General features: G+C 40.8%; 1 protein-coding gene across 2 annotated transcripts in view; it reads right to left on the bottom strand.

Annotated features, from left to right (window-relative positions):
• Window positions 1-24,808, bottom strand: part of KCNK2 (potassium two pore domain channel subfamily K member 2) — a 124,312-nt gene that overhangs the window by 66,124 nt on the left and 33,380 nt on the right. Inside the window, exons 1-2 of one of the 2 annotated variants that reach the window (XM_071739634.1) lie at window positions 10,654-11,114; window positions 8,618-8,928 (exon numbers count right to left, since the gene is read on the bottom strand). In XM_071739634.1, the coding sequence (XP_071595735.1) occupies window positions 8,618-8,928; window position 10,654 (312 nt within the window). In that variant the 5' untranslated portion in view covers window positions 10,655-11,114. Of the gene's footprint in view, window positions 1-8,617; window positions 8,929-10,653; window positions 11,115-24,808 lie in introns of those variants that run through there. The other variant, XM_071739633.1, reaches the window with a different exon arrangement.

Here is a 24,808-nt window from a genome sequence, read left to right as displayed (position 1 = left end):
ACTCCACTGGGCAACAACCTGTTTCAGGGTCTCACCACACTCACACTAAAGAATTTCTTCCTAATGTCTAACCTAAATCTTCCTTCTTTCAGTTCAAAACCATTATAAAAAGGTTTTTAAAGCCATTTTTATAGCCATTATAAAATGTCCCTCCTCACCTTTCCTGTAGCCCCTGCAGGTACTGTAAGGTCCCCCCAGAGCCCTCTCTCATCCAGCCTGCACAATCCCAAATCTCTCAGCCTGTAATGTCTGAGGTGGCTGACAAATGGCAGTAGAGCTACATTCAGAGAGCAGGGGGCTGCAGAACCACAGGAGCAAGTCAGAGGGTTTACAAACTGTGAAGGCTCCAGGCTCTGGTAGTCTGCCACTGTCTCATACAGGGATTGGACTGAAATTAATTTGTGTCAAGCCAGTCGCCCTAATAGTCATCTCCTTGCTTTATACCAGGCTCTTTAATAGACACTTTTGTACCACCTTCTAGTCACTTCACTTTATGAAATGATGTAACACCACACTTCATTACTGTCAGTTCTTCTACCCAAAGATTAAAATAGAAGCACTTCAAATTATGCTTCTCATAAAATACAGAGCATGCAGTCTTCAATTACCCAGCATGCTTGGGCTTCCTGACACTCACTTAATAAGCAAAAATTCAGATAAATCTCAAAATTTTAGGAAACTAATTTCTCAGCCTGGATTTCTTCCTATGCTTTCCTGTGGCCATTTGACAAGAGAGCTCTCTCACTCTCCAGTATAATGGCAAATCTCATATGGGCCAGCTACTGCATAGTCCTGCCTATTTATTTCAGCTTTCCTTTACAAATAATAGAAATCCTAGTTCTCTGTTCAGAGTCACACGAGGATGCTTTGAACACTTAGAAAACAACTCTCCAGCCTCCAAGAGCACATGCTTTTGAGCCCTGCTGCTGAAAAAGACTGCTATGATGTTTGTATTATATTTCTGTACTCCATGTTTTTCTTCTTAGTTTGTATAACATATGACTGTAATCTGCACTGGAGATCAGAATTCAACACACTGAAGAATTGAAAAATTTTTTTCACCCAGTGTGCAATAGCTACTTGAACTAAAAATATGTAGAAACATACTGAAATACATTTCTATTTCTAAATATGTGTTACAAACAGACTATGTATATAAATTTTATGTTTCTGCATACATATATGTGTATTTGTATACATACACATTCAGGAAAGCGGGTTTCTCTTTGCTTCTTGAGATTAAAGACTAGAAGAATTATGCAGACAGCTGCTCAGCAAAAGTGACTTATTAATGAGTCAAAGCTGTCACCCTTTCTAAGACAAAACCTATCATTTAGATTTATTCAAAGTAACTAGGTTCTAGGTCCTATAAAACTGTTCTTCGGAAATAAATGGTATCCTTTAAGAGGCTCAACACCAGAAGCAGCAAACACCATTAGAAATTAACCTGCTTGAACAAAGAAGTGACAATAGCAGTTAGAATTCATTTATTTTTCTCCCAAAAATATATATTGCTCTTATGCTCATGAAGCTTAAAAACTGTGTGTTTAAAAAACAATCTTTTTGGCTTAACAACTGTGCAGAAAACAACTACAGAAAATGGAGTTGTCCTATCACTGAAAGAAATGTTCCCAAGCAACAGAACATTTGGCAAAATACTTCCTCCCCTCAGGAGTTAAGTACAGAGCCCGAAGAGGGGATCTGCCTGTAGAGGACAGCAGGAACCAGAGCAACCCTAAGCAAGGAGTGCATACAGCCCAGGGGGCTCTGCAAGCCATTCAAACTCCAGCACAGAAGGTGTGGAGGACAGGGCTGGGTAAGGTTATGGTAAAAGGACCTTCACAGAGGTCTTCCATTTAATACATATTCCTCTGATGTGGGGATACAAGTAGAATTTTGGGGGGTTTACTGTGGAGGGAGATAATAGCATCTGATCATTTATTCCTGAGAGGAGTGAAGCAGAAAGCAAAAATTGTGAAAAGTAGATTTACAGACTTGGAAAGAGGAAAAGAAACAAGAAATTACCACACCAGTTAGGACTACCTGTATATTAAAGTTAAGAATACAGAAGCTTGACTGCTTTGGTGAGCAGACATTTTACAGAGGATGGACATACCCAGAAGGTACCAACACAAAATACCATCCCTGAGCTACATGTTTTAACTACTTCAAAGGTCATTCAATTCATGTTGCACTAAAAACACAACCAGGAAGCTCTGCTACTAGTATTTCCAAGTTGTCCCAAGCTTCATGTGTGACATGCAAGATAGTATATTAAAAAAATGATGCAATGGTATTTTGGATCCTCAGATAAATAAAATGTGCTGAAGCATCTATTCCTTTTATGCTGGTCTATCAATCTTTTCAAGGCTTTAAGCTTTACAAAGCATAAACGCCTGCTGCATCCCAGGCATGGGATGTTTCCTGCTTCCTTTTTGAGAGGCTGAAAGGAATTTCAAAAGGGAGATATTTAGGAATATTTAGGGTTTAAACTGGTACATTCAAAATCACTCAAAAAGTTCCTGCTTTGAGGATGGCAAAGCTACAGCTCAAAGGACTGAGAATGTCTGCAAATGTTGTAATTCAAATAATTAATAAAATTTTATTAAGCTTAATAGGCTTAAGTAATAAATTCAGATTTTTCTAAATAAAATAGAAATTTGTTGGAAAACAAGATGTTTGCATCTCTGTGATTTATTATCTCAAAAAATTATAGAGCAAGCACAAATGCCTTCTAACCTCCGGAAGAGAAAGAAGGATTCACACTTTTCTATTTTAACAGTTTTGTATGTAATCAGAGGATGTCACTAAGGATGTAGCAAAATTAGTGTCTTGGGGGTACAATGCGAGTTGTAAAAAAACCTATGAAAAAGACACAAAATCAGCCAGCAGAAGTGCAACTGAACAATAAAAATGAAGCTACACAATACATACATTTTAAAGTAAAGTATTTTTACAAGAAATTAAACACATAAGAAGCCATGATGGCATTCTGGTGATGCCAGTTTGATGAAAGAAACATTGCACCTATGTTATTCGTTACTGTGTCAAGCTTTGCTCAAGAGAGGAAAAAAAAAAAAAAAAAAAAAAAAAGAAAAAAGAAATCCCACATTTTTCCTCAAGGGAGATAAAAAGAAAACACATTTTGGTCTCATTCACAGCCTGAGAGATGAATGGAAAGAAAAGGGAGAATGCAGCTGATGCAAACGTTACAATGAAAATAGGCATGCAACCTGACTGTGGGCCCCATCGTGGAGAGCTGCTGTCCTCATCTTAACCACAAGCCCATGCAGAACCCAAGGAGATCAACTTGATGGATTAAGGTCAATTAAACTAATGCTGGTGGTTCATTAATTCTTTTTTAATTGGGTTGTTTTTTTTTTTAATACAAGCACATTTTTGTGAGCATTGATTTTCCATGAATTTCTTTCAGAAAGAGCTGAATGTGAAACTACAGGAGTCCATTATTTCTGAGACAGCTTGGTGCAGCACCCTAAAAAACGTGTTCATACTTTGAAATTAAGGCTTTTTAAGAGAAATTTCCACTTGAAACACATTAAAAGATTGAGCTGTTTGGTGTGGTTATTGTTTTTTCCACTTGTTGGAGTTTTCAGACTAAATATATTTGAAGGATGTTTCTGCTAAAGGACCAGAAGTGAGTACATTATTTTATGAAGTTTCAGTGTACCTTTACTTGAAAACTAATTCACTAACAAAAATAATTCACATCAGCTTACTAGGACATTCTAGATATTTAAAATAATATGGCTGAAATTTCTCTTACTTCCAATTTTTTAATGCAAAAAGTAATGCATTAGCCAACTTCATGATTACGGATTAAAAGGAATTTTTCCTTGTATTTTGGTTTATAAAGGTCAATACTAAAACAAATAACTGCTGAGCAACACATAATGAGGTGATATTTACATAGAAAGCTCTTCCCTCGTTTTTAATCAGCTTTCTCTTTGGCAAGAGTATAAAATATTTGTTTCTCATTGCCAAGACATCCACAATACTGGTCACATCCTTAACTCCTAGAAACAACGTGAATTCTGAGGAGCAGAAAACAACTTTATTTCCCTCCTATAAAGGAGTAAGTTGTTTGAAACCACACTAGTGACAATTTTGCAAAGTTGTTGGATATCATTTGCAGTCAGGCTCACCTGTCCCCAGAGATAAACTCTTAACCCCAAGACCTGTCAGAAGGTACATACATGTATCTGAGGGCTGTGCAGCACTGGAGAAGCACATGTATGCAACCTAAGCATCAGCAACATAACCTAAGGTCTCTTTACATTTGTTACTATGCACAGGTGCATAAATACAGCAGGAAATATTTCTAGGTGCTTGGCAATACATTTTGTGCATCTGAGTTTGGAAACTGTCTCCAACCTTTTAAAATGTATAGAAACAAGGTTATTATAGAGAACGGGCAGCATACTAAAGAAGAACTAGAATTAGATTCAAATAATTAGAGATACACATTCTGGAATGAGAGAAATTGTTCATTCTTTAATGCTTATTGTAATTTGCATGTGTATAGCTGGATTACTCCCAGGTTTTTGTCAGCTTTTGCCCACAAAAAACTGAATGGCAGGGGAAAAACCTGTTCTGCGAAACATGTAAAAAATCTCTAGTATAATTGACGATCAGGTTTATATATTTTGTCACATATATGTAAATCCACACTGTCTGAACTGCATTTCCTCTTTTGTTCTGTCACCTGGAAGCAACTTTGCATTGCATGACAGGACCAAGTTGAATGCATGCATGGACAAAGAAATAAAAACACCATCCAAAGTGTCTGGCCACATTCCTTTCTACATCTTCATAATGTTTTAGAAATTATATATAACCTTAAACAAATCAGTGTTTTCTTTCCATAAATGAGATCTTTTCAAGACCTTCCAATTGAAAATTTAAAAAACAAAACAAAACAAAGAAAACCAAAACAAAATTTAACATCAGACCATGCACAACTTGCTGGTCTATTGTATCCTGATTTGACTCAACCACTAAGTGCTTCCCTCACAAGCTTCCCTCCTGGGATATTTCTTTAGTTGTAGATGTGGGTGTACCACCACTGACCACAGTATACTGCAGCATGCAGTGATCCCCTTAATATTGGTGTTAATACTGGCTTCAGGCTACAGCAAAAAGAGTTGAAATTGCCTAGCAAAAATGGTCTCTTGGATGTACAGGTACATTCTGCAGGTCTTTTGTACATTTGAAGTATGGTTTGAAATAAGGCTGCTCACAAAATATCAAAAAAAATGATGTACCTGGCGGCAGGTCTGTCACACACTGCTGCTGTTCATTGCAAGTATTATTTCATTGCAGTAAGGCAACAAGTGGTTTGGACTGAAAGAGATTTGCAACACTGGACCATGAGAGTCAGAGGCAGAGAAGGTCATGAAGACCACCTCTTTGTCAACGCACATACAATGTTGGTTGACTGGGCTAAAAAGTTATGTGGGAAACCCAGGTCATTTTTCTGTAGCAACTGAGGCTACTTGGCTGTCACCATCAGAACACTCTAGTTCATTAACTTTCCACATTTTCTACACTGCATAGCAGCCCTCCATTGTCCCATGTTTCACATGTATATAAAAATATATGAAGTCTATAAAAGCATAATTCTCACTGTGCACGCAGACGAGCCATGCAATCAGCGTGCAAATACCTAGTTTCGGGAATCCAAAACCCCAGGAATAAAGCTGTGTGTGCTGACAAGTTTGCAACAGTATGTATTGTTGTGCCATGAAGATTTTTAGTGACTGGCAAGATAGATGACAGGAAAATTCTCTGTCCTGTGTGCATTTACAGAAACACACAACTGTGTTGTAATCAGCTCTGTGGCAAAAGGAAGATTTTAGCAAAGGTTATGGAAACTCAGTGATCCCCAGGGTGCTAGCAAACAGACCTTGAATTCCACTTGAACAATTTTATCCTTTTTTAGCTGAATTTGTGCTCTCAAACTAGTCTCCCTTATTTGCTTACCTGACTGAGCCACATTATACTGTCAGTTGGCAGTCTTGGTATAGTCAGGCCTGCTTTAGAGTGAGGATTAAATGGCAGAACAGAAGTTGTGAAAATTGCTAAAGACTGGCATGACAAGCACCTAGAGCAATGACTAGCAAGAACTAAAGCCAAACCAGTTTTTGGATTCCCGGAATGCTAAATTCAAAAGGAAAAGTTTATAATGAATTTCACCATAGTTTGATTCAAGGTAAATACTTGATTAAAGAAGACATTACAGTCTGTAAGATCTGTAATTTTCTTCAGGCCCACTAATCATTCCAGCTTCCTGCTACACTAGTACACATTAATTTTCTGTTTTATAGTTTTCGGTGAATTCTTGAATAACATATACTTTTCCCTCACAGATACTATTTATTTTTATTCATACAGACATCCAATGAAAACTGAAGAAACACTGCATTACATTGGAATAGCAGTCAGACAAAACATATTCCAGTAATTTAGCTTCTGTGACAAAGCGGTAAGTAGGGAAGAAATACGACCCTGCTGTTAGGGTATTGGCCTAGACTTGGAAAAATGGATTTGAAACTCCACTTTACCACTGATTTCCTATTACTTTGGGCACCTTGCTTAGTTCCTTACCCTCATACAGCTTGATGTAATTTGTTATCACTTATTCTGCATAAAGAAAGGCACCCACATGCACTTGTAAGGCCAAGCTCCCCAAGCCTGAGTTCTCCTCTGAAAGGAGTATAACAGCATGTTCCTACCTCCACATTGTGGTGTTCCTCTTCAAAGAGAAGCAGAAGGGAACAAGGAGAAATGAAGTTTTCCATTTACCCCAACAGCAAGCAGAGAAAATTCTTCCCAGAACCATTTCTTATCCATGTGCGTGGGAGGCTGTCACACACAAACCCCGTGGGCTTCACAAGCCTGTTGGTTTTTGGCCATGCCAAAATGACTAGTGAAGACAGAAGCTAATGCCAATATGGGTATCTGTGCTCTGATCATTGTACTGAAACTGTTTTATACAGAACACCAAATGAGCATTGATGATGATGAAGAGGTTTTTTTATTATCGATAGGTGCCTCTGGGCAGGGATTCACAAATGTTAGAATATCTAAGTAGTCCAGAACAATTCCAAGAGTTTTCGCCTTAAGTACCATCTCATAGATGATGTAAGATAATATTGCTTCAAAATTTCTATTTTTATGTTCGCAAGCATAAGATATGAGCTAAAAATTTCATATGGGATATTTATGCTACCTGTAAGAGATTGTTTTAATCAAATGTGTACGTATATATCTCTGAAAGATTATCCTACATTCTGCTAGTAAAACCACTGAAACATAGTTTTTACACAACATCAAAATTCACATTGACAGCATTTCCTGAGGCGTGCCTAAGCCAGGACACATGGAGGTAGAACTAACAGCCTGACAGTCATTTAATGGTGGCACTTTTGTAACACATTTTACCAACAAGGCAGGGGAGAAATCACAAAATGCAAGAAATTTTCCCAGTTTGCCTTTAAAATTCAGAAGTTGTGTGCCATAAAAATAACTCAGTACACCAGAGCTCTACATTTAACACAGATGCCCATGCTGATGCTCAAGGGTCTAGAGAGGTGAAATCAGCTTCTAAACTCCCAGCCAGATGTGCTGTCAAAAAACACCTTTAGTAAGCTTTGCTGCCCATGAAACTGGCACGCTCCAAAGCTCATGCTAGCCAGTGTCTGGATGGCCACCATGCTCTCCTGCTCTCTGGTGTCCCACCTCAGGCTCTACAGGCCCAGATGGCCCCATGGCTACTGTTAATGATAAGATCAATTCTTGCCAACCCTTGGCTGTTCACTCCAGCCTCCCATTTCATGGTCTCAAACCTAGGACTGACAGTCCCTGTAGTGCCACTACACTAAATATTCATAAAAATTTTCATATTCCCATATTCATAAAAACATGGGAACATGAGATTTAAACTGGAGAGGGCCTCACAAGGCTCTCAGTATAGTGCAAATAAATATTTCCTATGATTCTGAGCCAGGTGACCTACAAGGGTAAAGTCATGTTAGTAGGAAAACACCGACATAGATCAGTTGTGGATGTGCCTTTAAGAAGCAGAGAAAACTGAGATTTAAGACCAAAATAATAAGCCCATGGTACCTTCCCCTACTTAAAGAAAAATCAATAAAAAAGAAACATAGAGCTGGAGGGAAATCTAGCTTGACTCAATCACAGTAAATTAGAAGTCCTTTAAGGCAACGTATGGTGTATTTTCTTCCTCAGAATTAGGCATTTCAAATATTGACAGACCTTGTAAGGCACAATCAATACATCAATTCCTTTGCGAACTATAATTATATATATTGCTGATAAATAATCATTTAATTAGCATAATGGGAGGCTTCAGTGCAAAGGCTGTCTACCAAGCATACTGGACCTAAAAATAGCAACAGCTTTTCAACCACGTGGCTCTGAAGGAAAGTGCTATTGCAACTTCTGGTCTTAAACACTTGTTACATCACTCAGCCAATACAGAGCCCTTCTAATACAGTTTTTCCCCTTTATCACAGCAGTGCTGCCATATATAATGCCTTCCTCTAAGACATGGTGACAAGGGGTTGGCATGGATTACCTGAATCAGTTCATCAAGCTCCGTTGCATTCACACAAGAATGCTGAGATACAAACGTCTGCTTCTGAATCACAATGGTGGTTCTCTGGGAGGTTTCATGAGGCTGTTCCAGGGCTTTAAATACTGTTGCTCCAATTATTAAATACACGACTACCACCAGAAAAATTGTTGAGACTGTCTTCCATTTCATAACATTAATAGCCGAATCACTTTCCTCCCGTGAAGAGAGCACAGTAGGCTTGGTGGAAAATGATAATCTTGGTTTGGAATTCTGAGTGGCCGATTTGGGATCCAGCAAGTCAGGTGCCGCCACTGGCAAAACAGAAGAAGAATAAGTTAATTTTCCGTGGTCCTCAGATTTGAATAACTGAATTTCTTGCCAAGAGATTAAAGCAATTCTGTTGCTTTCAACAGGAATTTTTAAAATTTGCATTTTTCACATAAACACTATGCCATGTTATAAAAAAGCTACTGCTCTGTATAGTACTACCCACACTATACACATCTGCAAAATCTTTCATAAGGGTCTGTCCCCTTCTGATATTAAATAATCTCAGAAATGCAGATTTCCCCATGCTTTTGTTCTTCAGTTAGTATAAATCGTATTGTGCTGCAGAGGTTCTTTACACCCACTGCTCTCTTAAGCACTCCTGAGCAGCTTTCCAGCTGTGTTTCACCTGGGCACTACAGAGACAACAAAAAAATACAGATCTTTCTTTCAGCTATTTTGACCTGTGCTTCAACAAAGGCTCTCTGAGAACAGTTATGTGATCACTTCCAAACTCTCCAGACAAAACCATAAAAATTATATGTTGCTCATCTACCAGTCTTGAAGTGTTAACTGTGTATCAATGACACCTTTCAGAAAATACCAGTAAAACATATGTGAACTTACTGGAAAAGTCACCCATTTGTTAAGACATGTATTTTTATTTACAGCTACAAAAACACACCGGGTTATGATAAGAGTAGCTGAGCGTGTTAACCCATGTGACTACCAGCAACTATCCCAGCACTAAAAAAAAAATCTGCCACATCAAGTGCAGGTAAAGGTCTCCTGTGGGAAGATGGCCACAGCAGCTGAACGCAAAAGCTATATTTAAATTGTTTTGAATTACAAGTGCATTTTGAACGTCCACGACATCACTTCCAGCTGCCGGTGGGAAAATCCCAGATCTAAACCAAGAGGAAAGTCTCCCTCCGGACGGCGGAGGTGCGACAGGTCCCCGGCTGGGGGGGCAGTGGTACTCTGCTGGGTCCCCTCCTGCGCACCCACCGGGCTCAGACAAACAACTCGGCGCCGGGAGAAGAGGACAGAGGACAGAGAGGCATCCCCCCGGTTCGGGGCCGCGGGAGGACCGGGGCACCCCGGGCACCCCAGCCTCGCTGCGGTCACGCCTCCCACTGCCGCCTACTCGACCCCCGCCCTGCGGGTACCCGGTGATCGGCCGCGCTCCACATCGTGGTGGATGGCGAGCCCTCCCCGCCGCCTTCTCCTCCCTGCCGCGGTCTCCGCGACCCTCGGAGCCCCTGGGGATGGTGCCAGGGGTCGCGTTCCTCCCTGCCAGAGCCGCTCCCCTCCCGGCCGACCCCGCCGAGCTCGCCGCCCGCCCGCCCGGGGCAGCTCCGACCCGCCGCGGCCGCCACCGGCGAACAAAGGAGCAACCACAGGGCACCGCAGCTCCGTCGCCGGCCCCTCCCCGCGGCCGGTGCAGTGTGCCGGGGGATGCCCGCAGCCCCGGTGTTGAGGGCACCGACGGGGGAGCCCCGAGCCGCCGCCGGTGGGGATGGTCTGGATCGGGGAGCGGCACAGGGGGGCGAGGTGGCCGGCGGCGGGGCCGGGGAGCGGCACGGCCAGAGCGGGGCCGGGAAGGGCAGGAAGGGAAGGCAGACAGGCAAGGTACAAAGGGGGCCCGGGCCGCCGCGGCGCGGGGATCATCCCGGGGTCCCTCCCGAACCCGGGAGGGAGGAAGCAGGGGGGCATGCAGCATCCGCAGGGCTAGGAGCGGGGAGGCACGCCATTGTGCTCGTACTCACTTCTTATTTACCGACCCGGTGCCCTCTCCTCACTCCACGGGCAGGCATTTTTTCAGGGCTTGGGTAGATACAGTTAGAGAAAATTAAAATTAAAAAAAAAAAAAAAAAAAAAGGAGAGAGAGAGAAAGAAAGAAAGAAAAGAAAGGAAGGAGCAGACCGAGAGGAAGAGGCTGATGGATGGGTCTGGAGGAGAGGGAGCGGCAGGGGCGGGCGGGCTGGCAGCGCGGATACCGCCGGGCTCCCCCCAGCCCCGGGGCGTGCGAGGTGCCTCACGCCGCGCATCGCGCATCGCACATCGCTGCGTGTGTGTGACTGACTGCGAGTGACCGTGAGTGAGTGTGTGTCAGCGTGTGAGAGTGCGTGTGTCCCTGTGCGCCCGTCTGCGTGCCTGCCTGTGTCCGTCCGCGCTCCGGTGCGCGGGGCGTGCGAGGCAGCCTGAACCCGGCGATGCCTTTTGTGGGGCGGCGGGCACCCGCGATGCGGGTCATCCCCCCCCCCCGCCCCTCCGCGCCCTCTCCGCGCCCCCGCTGGCGAAGGAAGGGGTGGGGAGAGCAACGCCACGCCGCTCCTCGCCGCTGCCGACCCGTCAAGGGTGCGCTGCGCTCCGCGCTTCTCCGCGCCCCTCCGCGCAGGCAGCCCGGCTAAGCGGCGGGCAGATGCCGCCGGGGCGCAGGGAAAAAATGGGAAGGGGGACGGTAGGGAGGAGGCGAACTGGTACCTGCGGAGACCGAGGTCTCGCCTGGAAACGGGCGAGTAAAGAGGCGGGAGGGAGAAGGCACCGCGCACCCCTACCGGCGGTCCCCGCTCCAGCCCCAAACGCGACAGCCTCGCCAGAGCCTCCCCGTGAACTTTTGAACTAGGAGAAATGTCACCGCGGGAGCCAGAGGACAACCGGGGAGACCTCGGCGGAGAGCGGAGCGCGGCTGCGGAGCGAGGCAGATCCGGCTTTCCCGGCCTTCCCTGATTTTTAACCCGTGTGCTTTGCAGCCCAGTGTCTTGCTGCAAGGAGTTAACTAGGTGGGATCTAGGAGTCAGGGATGGTAGCTGCTCATCTATCGCAGGCACCACCAGCGCTTTGCTTCCTTCCATTTTAGTCTGACAGCTGCATCAGAAATGCTGCTCCAACCGTGGTTTCAGCCACTAAAAAGCCTGAAATTATTCTTGTTATCTTTGCAACGGGATAACTTCGGTTTCCTGGGCATCTGTCACCCTGTGACATTATCCATCGGTCAGTTGTTCACACTGAGGTGGTGAACAGCTACACACATCAAAAAGACAGAAGAGTATTTACCAAGAGAATCCACGAACTGCTCCCACAGCCACTCTCTTAGAAGTCTTTGCAAACACTTTAAAAAATTATTCACTGTAACAAAGGTATAGGTCACAAGAATTTAAAGCCAGGGGATGTATCTATCTGTACAACAGCTAAAGTCAGTCGTACATTAGGTGTTTAATGGGCTATAATCCCACTCAAATCAGCAGCACCATCAGCAACAGTTTAGAAGTCACTTACTTTAATGTCTTTCCTTATCAATGTGACATAATACAAATGAGTGTAATACTGAGTTCCTCAGGACTCCAATTTCAGTGACATCAATCACACCACTCTTCCCCGGTGTGTTCATGCATCTCCACAAGATGCAGCACAAAGCAGGAAGCTGCATCTGCTGAAGCATTTCAGTTCATCGTTCCCCATTGCCCTGAACCACCAAAGCAGTTGTCAAGTACCAAGGGCCATTGGGGCCACCCCAAAAAACCCTTTTGCAAGCAGACCTTCAGTCATACAGTTGACTTCATCAATGTAGTCGCAATCCTCAAGCATCAGAATTGCCCTCTCCTGTCTGCTGATACTTTCCTGCCCAAGGGATTCTTGAAGATGAAAGATTTTCATGCCTGGATCTTTTTTTTTAAAAAATACAAAAATAAATAACTTTGTTTCCCTCCCTCTCCCACAAAGATTTCTTAACCACCAGCCTATGTGGACATGTTCCTATCTCTCGGAAAAGAATAATTTTACAGGATTTCTTCCAACACCCTGTGGGAGAACAGGCATTAAAATCTTCCTCCATGTTGACCTGTGTCTCTATAAAATATTGTGGAAAATAGTACTACATGCCTTTCTTTAACAATCTAAATATTTGGAGTAAGATTTTGTTTTTCCTTGACTGGAAGAATTATTATTAAAAGCTGAAAAAGGGTCAGACTTATTGCCTACAATTTGAAGTCAGTGGGAAGCCTCCCAGTAGCTTCAGGAGGGTTTGGATCAGGCCTTAAATTCAGGCATTCCACCCAAAGGGCAGAAACCATTTTGCAATCCATCCAGGATTTACTGCATCAGTGTCTTAACTTTTATTAGCTGAAGTGCTGTCTCTGTTAAAGTAGTTACTTCCATTAATTGCCTTGTAAATATCTCCAGCATCTACTTTCTGTTGATATTTTCTACCTATTGTGATCCCAGATGTAATCCTCAGATAGAGCTTACCACTTACTTAAAGTGGACTTAAGCTGTGCTTTCTCATGTCTGCTACAGATAAATACTTCACATATGGAAGGTACCCTTAATGACAGGCATCTTCAAATCCACCAGGAAAACCAGTAATTCTTATTGTGGTGTACAACAAAAAATCACTGTGTACAACAAGTCCTATTTCCTGGAGGCCTTATATAGCACCAGCATTTTTTTCTGTGGAGTCATGCCCTCCAATATTTTTATTGTAATGTACACCACACACTGAATAACGTTTGTGATCATTTCACCATCAAATTTGGAACTGGCACTCAACCAGTCTGAAGCATCAGGCCTGAGCTTTGCTAAACAAACACACTCAAATGCAGCATATCACTAACAAAACACACTGCTAACTGACATGGACAAGACTAAAGAGTGAAAAGGACTACATACAACATGGAGCTCCAACCTTGCAAGCAAAGTGCTTACTACTGAACCAGAGATTTGCCTGAACAAACTAAAAAAAAAAAAAAGTAAACTATTATAAGGTTAAGTATATGCAGCTTTGTTTATTTCATGCTTATATAAGAAAGACTCACAAAGTATAGCACTATCTAAATATGTGTTGGCATGAGTTTGGGATGGCCACATTACTAACAGACGGTGGCTGCTGGAAGCAGCTCAACTCTTTGAAATATTAAAAGGAGGTTCAGCTGAGAGTGACAGGCATGAAGCATGCAGAGGAAATCAAAGTTGCATGATAAACATAGCTATCACATATTCATACACATAGCAGCTGTAGATTATCTAAATATAGCTTTGGTAGGACAGGAGCACACTTGTAAGGGAACAGTTATTGCAGAAAAATATCACCCTAGAAAGTCCAATTTAAAAAGCACACATAAAAAGTACCTTTATCTCCTGCTAACACTTTCTCCTCTTTCCAATTGCAGAAGCCAATCCCTCCCTGTAAGGCTATGAAGAGCAGTTGTTTCATGCAAGGGGGTCCTTCTATGTCCCCATCTCTGGGTGCAGTAAATGCTCTTCTCCTTTAACCAGCTGTGTAATAGGAGGCACCACAGGTTCCAAGTTAATTACTTGCCAAAGATTTCTATATTCCCAAGAGACTATTAAAGCAAAACTTCCAGGGGAGGGCATTGCCCTCACTGACTTCAATGGCCTATTCATATGGGCACCTATTTAATTTGCATCAGGGTACCCGTGCCTTTGATGGAACAATGTATTGCTAGAGGCTTCAGGCCTTGCTGTGGACACCTCATCCTCCCTTCTGAAGGAAAAAATCCTTCCTCATAACATGAGGTAGGAGACCTCTGCCTGTCTTCAGAAATGTGCCAAACAATATATCCAGTCAAGGATAAATCTTTGCTACTGCTTTTGTTACAACAGAGCTCATAAAAAATTTTAAAGCCCATTTTACTTTTTCAGCTGGACTTCCAAATGATTTGTTTCTTGAGTTCTTTGGAGACATTAAAAGATCTCTGTCAGTACTTTATGGATAATTATGAGATTAAGGCCATGCCATGTTACTGTATTTTGCCATTAAACCATTATTCATACTCTGTGATGAGAATTTACACTAAATGAGAAAATAATGGCATATAGCCTGCTGCTTCTTTGAGCAAATGAGAAGACAAACCATGTGCTTCACATGCAGTAAGGGCACAGGGCTTCTCCCAGTAACCATGCCAAGAGAGCATCCTGCACACTCACCACCAGCATTAGGAGGCCAAAGAGAAGGGAATAGGCAGGTGAGACTTGCAGATAATGATATTCGGTCCTTATCTGCCTCAGAAAATGGTAAAGCCTTCCAGCAGTCTCATTTAAAAATATGTGGTCACTTTTCATTCACAGCTGTAAACAAGTAAAGCATATGTGGTGTGACTAGGATATGGATTAATGAGGTTAATCTCACTATGTCACTATTACACCTACCCTGGGTGTCTGAGTGTGAGAAATTAGTTGTTCAGCAGAAAACCCATTGTTTCTCACTTCATCCACTGCTAGAAAAAATGTTTACATGTGCCCATCTACTTTCATACATTGCAGTTGTCGGTTTTAATTAGGTTCTAATTCTTTCCATCACTAGTAAGTCTTATGTATTTATCCACGTGCAGCAAGTGGGAAGTTGTTTCAAAACCCATAAAGTATTCACTGTTGTAATTAGTACTGTGAATGCATGTTTTTCTTTACTGGCTTGCAAATCTCACAGTGGGTTTCCTCCCTGCCTGTGTCGTGTTGCCAGACCTAATGGGATTTATTTGCCACATGTTCTGCCACTGTTTTTTCATGTTTTCTTTCACAAATCTGTTATGCTTGTACAGCTTCAGAAGCAACAATTATAACTAACTTTTCAGTGTCATTCCCATCAATGATAAATGTGAATTATCGTATGTCACCTTTGTTATAAATTATTTATGCACAAGAAAATCTTACTACTACTTTGAATTACTGATCTCCTTGAGGGAAAGCTAGTGGTGCTTTGGGATGATTACAAAATATTTTTCTGTAATTATCAAAATGTTCTGCAAAATTACTGGTTTGTAACTTGTTTTTCATTTTTGCTAGTTGTGGTCTCTTCAAAATAGGAGACTGACAATAAGAATATCCAGATTTTGTGTCTGGCTGTCCACACCCATTAGTACCAATCATGCAACTGTCCTCCTAGATTTTCATGGTGCTACAGGATGACTGATGAGATGGAAATGTAACCTCTGTATTGTCTTTGCAGACTGGAAAAAAGCACAGAGGATTTTGAAAGCAAAAGATCCTCATGTAAGACTGCACACATCTGGCCTGATAAGACAATGGCCAAAGTTTGTGCTGAGTCTAAAGGTACTTTTCTTCAGGTAAACAGGTGATTAGTTTTAAATTACATCTTGAGGAGCTGAGAATTTGATTTTTATGTTTGTAAAGTATTATATCAACATTTTAGGGAGTTCTTGAAATAGTGATGAAGAGCTATGGCACAACAATCTAAAAAAAATACAGAGGACATTGGAAATCATCTAAAATAGTCTTAGTGCTTTTCTTGTACAGTAACCCACAAACAAAATTTGGAAGAAACAAAAACAACCATACAAAGACAAGACAAGAGAACATAGCTCATAAATTACCAAATAAGTATCTTTCGGGGATAACCAAAGAACTTGTTAGCAGAAATAAAGAACAGAAGTCAGGAGATAAGAAAGGAGAACATTAAGTATCCTGTTTTCAAACAACCAGACTTACTCTACATGGAAGTAGCCATAAAAGATAGTGCAATGAAATCTATGGATTATTTTCAAACGTGCCCAAGAGATTCCATTTTCTATCAGTCTCTGCCTGCTTAGCTTCATGGAGATACATCTGGAAAAGATGCTACTATTTTATAGAAAGACAGCATATAATATGGGGGTTTTATTATTATTTCATAGTTTATTCTAAGGATAGACCTCTTATTTTATCTCTTTGCAATTGTTTTGTCATTTTCTCCTCCCCCAGTGCCATGCCAAGCACAGAGCTCACAAATCACTCTGTGAAACTAAGCTGTGTGAAAATGCTCATGTCAAAACGTGGCACTTGTGTAATGGCTGGTTAATTCAAAGAGGCACAGAGTCTCAGCTTTTAAAACCCTGAGCAAAAAAACGTACTTCCCATTTGAATGCCTAAGCAGAGGTGAAGAGGTAATTTCATATCACATTAAAAGTCTGACTTTGAAAATCATCACGACTTCACAGCTTTATCTGCAAAGCATCACTTGCCCTTTCCAGTCACAAAATCTGCTGTGATAAAGATGCCACTAGCATCATGCAGGCAGAAGGCTGGGTGAACAGAGCCCAGTTTTGGTAAGCTGTTTGGACAGCAAGAAGCATAAATTGCTGCCATATGAATGCACAGTGTATTGGCATAGCTCAGCACTTCTATCCTTGAACATTCTTCCCTCTGTTTTCTTGTAAGTGTAGACCTTGAAATTCTGTTTCTGGAGGTTTAATCTTGGACTGGCAGCTGTGGACTTTGTTGACAGGAGAACAGGTTACAAGAGGTTAATATTTATCTTTCCAGCTTTAAAGTACCTGCTGATCTATCTTTACACCTTTGCTAGAAATAAGGTCTTTCAGTTGTGTTGTGCCACTGATGCTAAGCATGCAAGGAAATTGATCTTCCCTTTGTACAGCTTCCTCTTTTGTTTTCAGTTGTTTCAGAGAGAAAATTAAAAGCTGGTCTCCAACTCTAAGGAAAATGTAGGTACAAAATACAGATGAAAACGCCCACATTTTCCTCTTTGCATAGCAAATATAAATATACCCCAGATGTAAATACCCTGGCATGAAACAGAACCACATGAACGTAGGACTGTGACTGTTGAGAAAGTGACTTTATAGGACTCCTTCAAATAAAACAGCTAAAATTAATATTATTAAATTTCCATGACATTTTAGCCTGGACATGAAGGCTGTTCCATTTCTAAAATCCTCAACATCTTAATATTTTTAGAATCGCTTCCCCCAAAAGTTTACTGTCCTTATTGCAAAAATGGGTGAAGTAAGACTGTAAAAAATTCACTATGTTAATGTAAAAGGTGCTTTTTAATAAAAACTATTATTTTCTTAAATTATTTATATTAGCAAGAGATACAGCACAAGCCATTCCCGGTAATAACTTATGTAAATTTCCTGTCATTTTTTTTGTTAAAAACAATTTAAGGAGCATGATTGCCAAGAAAAGTAAATAGAAAAGCCATAAAGAAACTGATTCCTGAAATTATTGCTTTCCTAGTTTTGCATGTTCCTCTCATAATAACTTCAGATATTAAGAGGATTACTACTCAAAAAATTTACTTAAGGCATTAACCAGTAAGAATATCTCAATGGAAGAAATACAACAAAAACAGTAAGGAAGCCTCAGGCTGTACATTTGTACCAGATTCTTGGGGACTCAATGGAAATTTCTGTAGTTTAGAGGGAAGATACGATTTTTCTTGTTCATAAAAATTGCCTAGAATATTTTGGAAAGTCAGTTTTGATTACAATATTGTAACTAGTAAAGTAAACTTGTGGTTGAAAGTAATCCTTTACTCCTAACTTGCAAGGTCACAGGAATTAGGTACTATATCCTGCTAGCAAATATATGTATAATCCAGATGTGAAGGATTTGGGATATACCTGTGGATCACATCAGAACCCCAGATACGGAGCTGTGTGGGAATTCAGAGCAAGCTGCTGCTTGCATAAAATTGTGCAGCATAACACAAAAATACCACCAGCTGGCAACAGGCAGGTATGGCAAAAGTCAGGGTAGGTATGGGCTTCACAGCAGCACACTCAGAGTAGTAACTGAGTTCTCAGCATGGGAAACTGGCTGAAAAACAGTAGTTCCATGGCATGTCTGTGTTGTCTCCAGTTCTGGAGTTACTGCTGGAGTGACCTCTATGTCAGCTACTCTGGGTTTTTCTATACCACCGTGTGGGGAACAGACATGGCATCCAACTTGGACAGAGACACCTATATACAAAATTGAGATCCTGAAAAAAGTTTTTGTTTTAATTTCCATACAGCTTAGTTTTCACCACTGGTCTTTCTTTAGCAAGCTTTCTGCTTCTGGACACAAATACAGTTCCCATCATGCTTGTCAGCACTAATGGCATTCTTATGCCAAACTGATCCAGAAGATAAGCCTTCCTTACTTAGCTCCTCAGGGGAGTTTGGAAGGCTAGCAGACCAAACTCTATGAAAACTGTAGGGATGCTTACCACTTCCTTTTAAAATATAAATAAAAGAAATGCCTCCACCAGATTTTAAGCTATAGTGCTGGAAGACTCTCTCAGGATAAGGGGAAAAAGGACTCTAAATCTTTCTTCTCCGTAACGGAATTTAAATCTGCATCTTTCACCTTCCTGGAGAGAGCCTGGCACTGGGACTCCCCAGTTCCCAGCAAGCCACGCTTAGAGATCACTGACCCTGATACATTCTGGGACTCAAGTGCCCTGTCCTGTGACTGTGTCTGCTCTCTAGGAAATCTTACTGAGCTGTATTTGTTGTTTTCACATTTGCAGAAAATTCAGGTTTACATTACAGTTTTATTAATAGTAACATATCTACATGGATGCTTAGAAAACTTAACCTCCCTTTCCATCAGCAGAAATAATTTTACTGAAAACCAGGTAAATTACCTGTTCACTCCCAAAGAAAGTACTGATTTTGTTGTTATGTTTTGCTTTCCTATTGCATGAAGGGTTTCTTCAGGGTCAGCCACTGGGTTCCCACTGAGCCTACACTGTCACAGAAGGGCACTCCAAACACAAAGATGCAGGAAAACAGGACCCCAACACCAGAGGTCTGTGGCAATTATTTTGGAAATAATTTCCCAAGTGACTACTAGCTATATCGGAAAGACAAGTCACCTTGAAGCATAACTATAATGAGATGTAGCAACAACGTGGTTTGTTTTTATCCCATATCTTTCCAGAAGTGGTCACTGATTTTTTTTATTTTTTTATTTTTAATCTTAATATTTTAGTATAATCAATTAGTTTTATTTTTGAATGAAAGTTAGTTAGAGCAAAACCAGATTTCAGGGTGGCTGACAAACCTTAAGCAGTAATGTCCTTGGCATGTGGCAAATCTTTCAGTGTATATCAGCCTATTCTTAGAGCCTCAAGCACCCCAGGTGTCTCCTCTATCTTGTGAGATTCAGTCTGCTTACTGGAAAAAAAAAGACTTCAGATAGGAGATTAGTCTCCCGCTATCAATGTTAATCAGAATGTACTCAGCAGACATCAGGGGAATGAAGAGATGGCATGAGAATCAGAGGACCTCTCTAGATTTATGGCAATCCCATAATCCATCAGACATTAAAGAACTGTACTGTAATCCCAGTTCTTCCTGTAGAATTCAGGATTCATGAGGTGGGAAAAGGACAGAGGTAGAGAGCAAAAACTCCTTGCTTAGTGATCACGTATTCACTTGGCAGAGAGAGACATGAGTTTCTGCTCCAAGAGCTGTTTATGCATTTTAACCAATGACAGTTTCAATGAAAAATACAAGTACAGAAACAAATTTCATCTGATCACTTCTACAGATATTTATCACTGATAGTCATCATCAGTTTTAGTCAGCAAACACTACACTGACACCACTTCCCTTCAAATTCTTTTTCAAGTTTACTTGTTTGGCATGGAAGAAGACAAACCATCAAGGATGGTGCAACAATTCCTGCTAACTCAGTTTAGAGCAATAAACAGAATGAATCAATTTCAGCTGAATGAGATCAAAGAAATCTCCCATCTTGTTAACTGTTTAGAATAACTCAAGGAAGATTAATTTCTATCTCAGCGTTCTCTTGATCCCAATAGGTTGTTGATGACAGAAGAGTGGAAAGAAATCTTTTTATCATCAGTCACTTTCATTCTTACATGAATACCCACTGTGCACACATTCCTCTGGTTTTAGACAAGAAAGCAACTGGTCAGTAACTACTGAGCTAACCATTCAAAATGACCACTTGGGGAAGAACATACATACAGCGGCTGTGTGGAATATTCAATAGAAAGCTGCATATGAAAAAATACAATTCATACGTAGAAATGTTGTATGTAGCCATGCTTCTCTGAAAATAAATAATATTAAAGCCATACATAACAATTACTAATGAACTAACAGCAACATATCCTTCAATATGCCACTTGCACATTGTAGATAAGTATACATCTGTATTACCTACACATACTCTGTACAATATACACATATATCTGTACACTAGCTGTAAGCTACAATTATTACTATAATATCAAAAAATATATTAATACATTGCAGTCAGTTTATAATAATGAAATAAATACCCGTAGCTTAATGAACTTGTTTATAGACCCCTATAATGCAACAAAGACAGAGCTGTCACTTAGCAGAACACCCTACTGGATTTTAAATACGTGATTTTCTGACCTGCAGCCTGGGGCTCCCTATCTTGCCATTAATGTTTCCTAGGGCCCCTCACTACAAACGCTGACAAAAAAGATGCTGCAGTAGTAATGTAATGCACCTTTATGTTCCCTAGATTCATATTAATTTGATGCTACAGAATTTATAATGCCAGGCTGGGGTTTGGAGGGTCACAAGTTTGTGAAAGGAATTACACGGTCTAGCTGCCTGCAATAACAGAGGACAAGGGTAAGTGACCCAGTCTTTCCTTCAGTCCAGTGTCATATCTCTTCAATTACTGCTTATTGGATCAACCCCACTGACTTAAACTGCATCATAGTAAATAAAGTCAGCCAAGCCTTGGTCATTATCTTTTGCGATTTCACCTTATGGGCTTTGGGCTTAGTCAACAGAGTGATTTAAAAGTCCCCCCAGTTTGTGCTGATGTGTTAATTTCAGTCACCATTCACACACAGCTGATGCAGGCCAAAGCTAGGACCTGAGCTCCCTACATAACGTGGGGAAGGTCAGTCACCCAGGAGAGGAACTCACAACTGCCTTCCAGGAATTACTGTCAACTAGCTACTAAGCACCACTACAGAAGAATAAGTGTACTAAACCCTGTCAAGCTCTGGGATTTAAATATCTCAAGGGAGGATCTCTCTGCAGGTCAGATTCCAGATGCTGTTTTGGTGGGCTTTTCAAAGTATTTGACAAGGATGGAGTAAAAAGTGGGAAGGGAGAAAGAAACGAGAGAGAACAAAGAGCTAAAAGGCACCACTTGATGAAACTCAGTAGCTGAAGCCTCCACCCAAGAGAAGGAGGGGAGATCTGAGTTCACATCTTCTACATACCCATGAATGCTTTAACCAGCAACCCATTGGGTGGAGTATTCTTAATCCTCAAATATTTTGCTTCGTATGATTTTGGCACTAAAGAATTTGCTCTTGGCACCCATGTCCAAACAGGCCAAAACTGAGCAATTTTATTCCATCTTTAACCATGCCTTAATTCAGGAAAATTCCCATCAACATCAAAGGCAGCCTAAAAACTTACAGGCATACAGCTCCCACATTCTCTATGCCTGTGTCTGTATTGCTGTTCCCATGCTTGCCTTGGCATGTTCCAGGGTCCTGCTCCACAGAGCCTTCAGACCAACGCCCAGCTACAACATGCCATGGCTCATGCTCAGGATCCAGGATTGAGCTTTCCTTGGCGTGGGAACTGGGTCTGAGAGGTTCATGGACAAGGGGATGGTGCATGTCTGGTTCTTGCCCCAGTACAGCCATGTCATTCAGGCTGCACTTCCTTCTGGGCCCAAGGAAATGGGAAAGACTCCCCACACACCATGAAACAGAAAAGTTTTGCATGGGTGGTCAGCAGAGCTCTGTTCTAAGAAAATAGTAACTACAGGAAAGCACAAAAGGTAAACACTAAATAAAATGATCCTGGAAAAAAAGTGTGCAGAGACTGGTTTTGGATAAAGTGGAACTATGATGGAAAACCACTTACCCACCATATGAGTATGATCCAAGCTGAAACACCATTACCTGGTAATTTAGAATGGAGGGCATGCCAATTATTCAAAGTGGCTTATTCCTTTAGTCCTTACAATAAATTTTCTCTCTAGTACATACTATTAGGTCTAGCTAGGTAAGATGTGTGTACTGGCCTCTCCACAATAGCTTGTATATATCAAACATTGTCAAGTGCTCTTTACTACATTAAATTTTTGAGGTGGAAAAGTGTTGTTATGTTCATTTTTATCAAAGGAACCTAGAAAAGAGTGACTTGACAATGTTACATAGGGAGATCCCTGTGGACAATAAATTTTTAAGAGCTTGCTATATAGCTATTTGTGTGGTCAGTTGTAAATACGTGCTCAGAGAATTGGACCATTCTTTGCCTTTCTAGTGGACAAGTTTTTCTGAAATCTCTAAAACATAAAATGCATATCATGATCATGATCATGATCATGGATAGAAAGTTTCTTTAATAATGCACATATATTCAACATCTGATCTTTGTTCTACATTTTCTTTAGTGTTCTCTTACAACTGTAATGACTATTTTAATTTTGGTGGGTTTTTTTTCTTTGTTTGGTTTTTTTTGTGAAATTTTTTCTTGCCTTTCTATATCCCAATTTGTTTTGGAGTTTTATAATATATTTTTCTTTCTACTTCCAAGTACTTATATGTTCTCCCTGTGAGATGATGAAGTACCACACACATTTCTAGCTTCTGTCTCTCCAAAAAAAGTAAAATTCTATATTTTTAAGAGACTGCTTACAACTATATTTAGCTTGTATACATCTAATGAAGAACTGAATCTGTGCTTTTTTGTTTGTATTAATATTGACTTAAGATTTCATATTGACCTGGGTATCAATATCCAATTTATAAGTAACAACAATTCCATTCTAGTTGAAATAGCTCTCTGTCTGAGCAATTTCCACAGAACAATCTTCTTCACTGTGCAGAATACTTATACACAATTTTCTCTTAGGTACAGCTTCCCAGAGATAGTTTTATTTCTTTCCAAAACAGTACCTCTATTGGAGGCCAGACATTTACTTCCCCAGTGTAAACTTTCACATTACTTTTAGCAAATTCACTCAACATGAGAACTGAACAGTTGAAATTGTCTTTTTTTTCTCTGTCAAATCATTTATTTATTTTTTTAAAAAGTGAGATTTGTCATCCAAATCTACTGTATTATCAGCTCTTTTCTTTCCAGAACTTTCATTCTCATCCAAGACTAATCTGGAGCCTGGAAAACTAACACAACTGCTTCTTAATCTAAGTCAGACTCTCCAATGTTTTCTCAGTTTTGGTCTCTCCGCTGCAATCAAGTCTTAAAACAACAATCCCATAAGTAGGGAAAAAGCATTAGGTTTTTACAAATCATGGATTCATATAACAGTTTGGTTTGGAAGGGATCTTAAAGATCTAGTTCCAACCCTTCTGCCACGGGCAGGGACATCTCCCACTAAACCAGGTTGTTCCAAGTCCCATCCAATCTGGCCTTGAACACTTCCTGGGATGTGGGCATCCCACACTTCTCTGTGGATGAGACATCCACAACATTCCTGGGAAACTTGTGCCAATGTCTCTTCACCCTCATAGTGAACAATTTCTTCCTATCTAAATCTACCCTTTTCCAGTGTGAAAACATTTCCCCTCATCCTACTACTATGTGCCCGTGTGAAAAGAGCCAACCTGGAGACCTCTTCTCCTCTCCAGGTTGAGCAACCCCAGCTCTCTCAGCCTGTGTTCATAGGAGAGGTGCTACAGCCCTCTGATCATCTTTCTGGCTCTCCTCTGGACTCACTCTAACATCTCTATGTCCTTCTTGTGTTAGAGGCTTCAGAATTGGACACAGAACTCCATGTGGGGTCTCACAAAAATAGAGGTGGTGAGTCACCATGCTGGCCATGCTTCTTTTGATGCAGACCAGGATACTGTTCTCTTTTGGGCATTTCACATCCAATTAATCCTCTCAGAATTTAATTCTTTCAAAGTGTGTGATTGTCTTGACTTTTTTTTTTTTTAGTTTTGGAGCAAACTGGTAATTAGACTGCTGTTATTTAATTGAAGGTTATTGGATAATATCCACTGCCTCTGGCCTGAGGTTGCTGGGGAAAAAAAAAAAAAAAAAAAAAAAAAAAAGAGAGTAGCTAGCTTTTGCCCACCTTACCTTTCAAATTCTTTCTTTTTTTTTTTTTTAAAGGGACAAAATTTTCCTATAATTCCCCTGCCTGGTGCATTTCTGGAGAAGCCTTGATCCAATA

The sequence above is a fragment of the Heliangelus exortis genome, chromosome 3 (genome assembly GCF_036169615.1).
Source record: "Heliangelus exortis chromosome 3, bHelExo1.hap1, whole genome shotgun sequence".
NCBI classification, from domain to species: domain Eukaryota; kingdom Metazoa; phylum Chordata; class Aves; order Apodiformes; family Trochilidae; genus Heliangelus; species Heliangelus exortis.
Note: the sequence above shows the minus strand (reverse complement) of the source record. Positions and strands in the feature narration are given on the sequence as shown.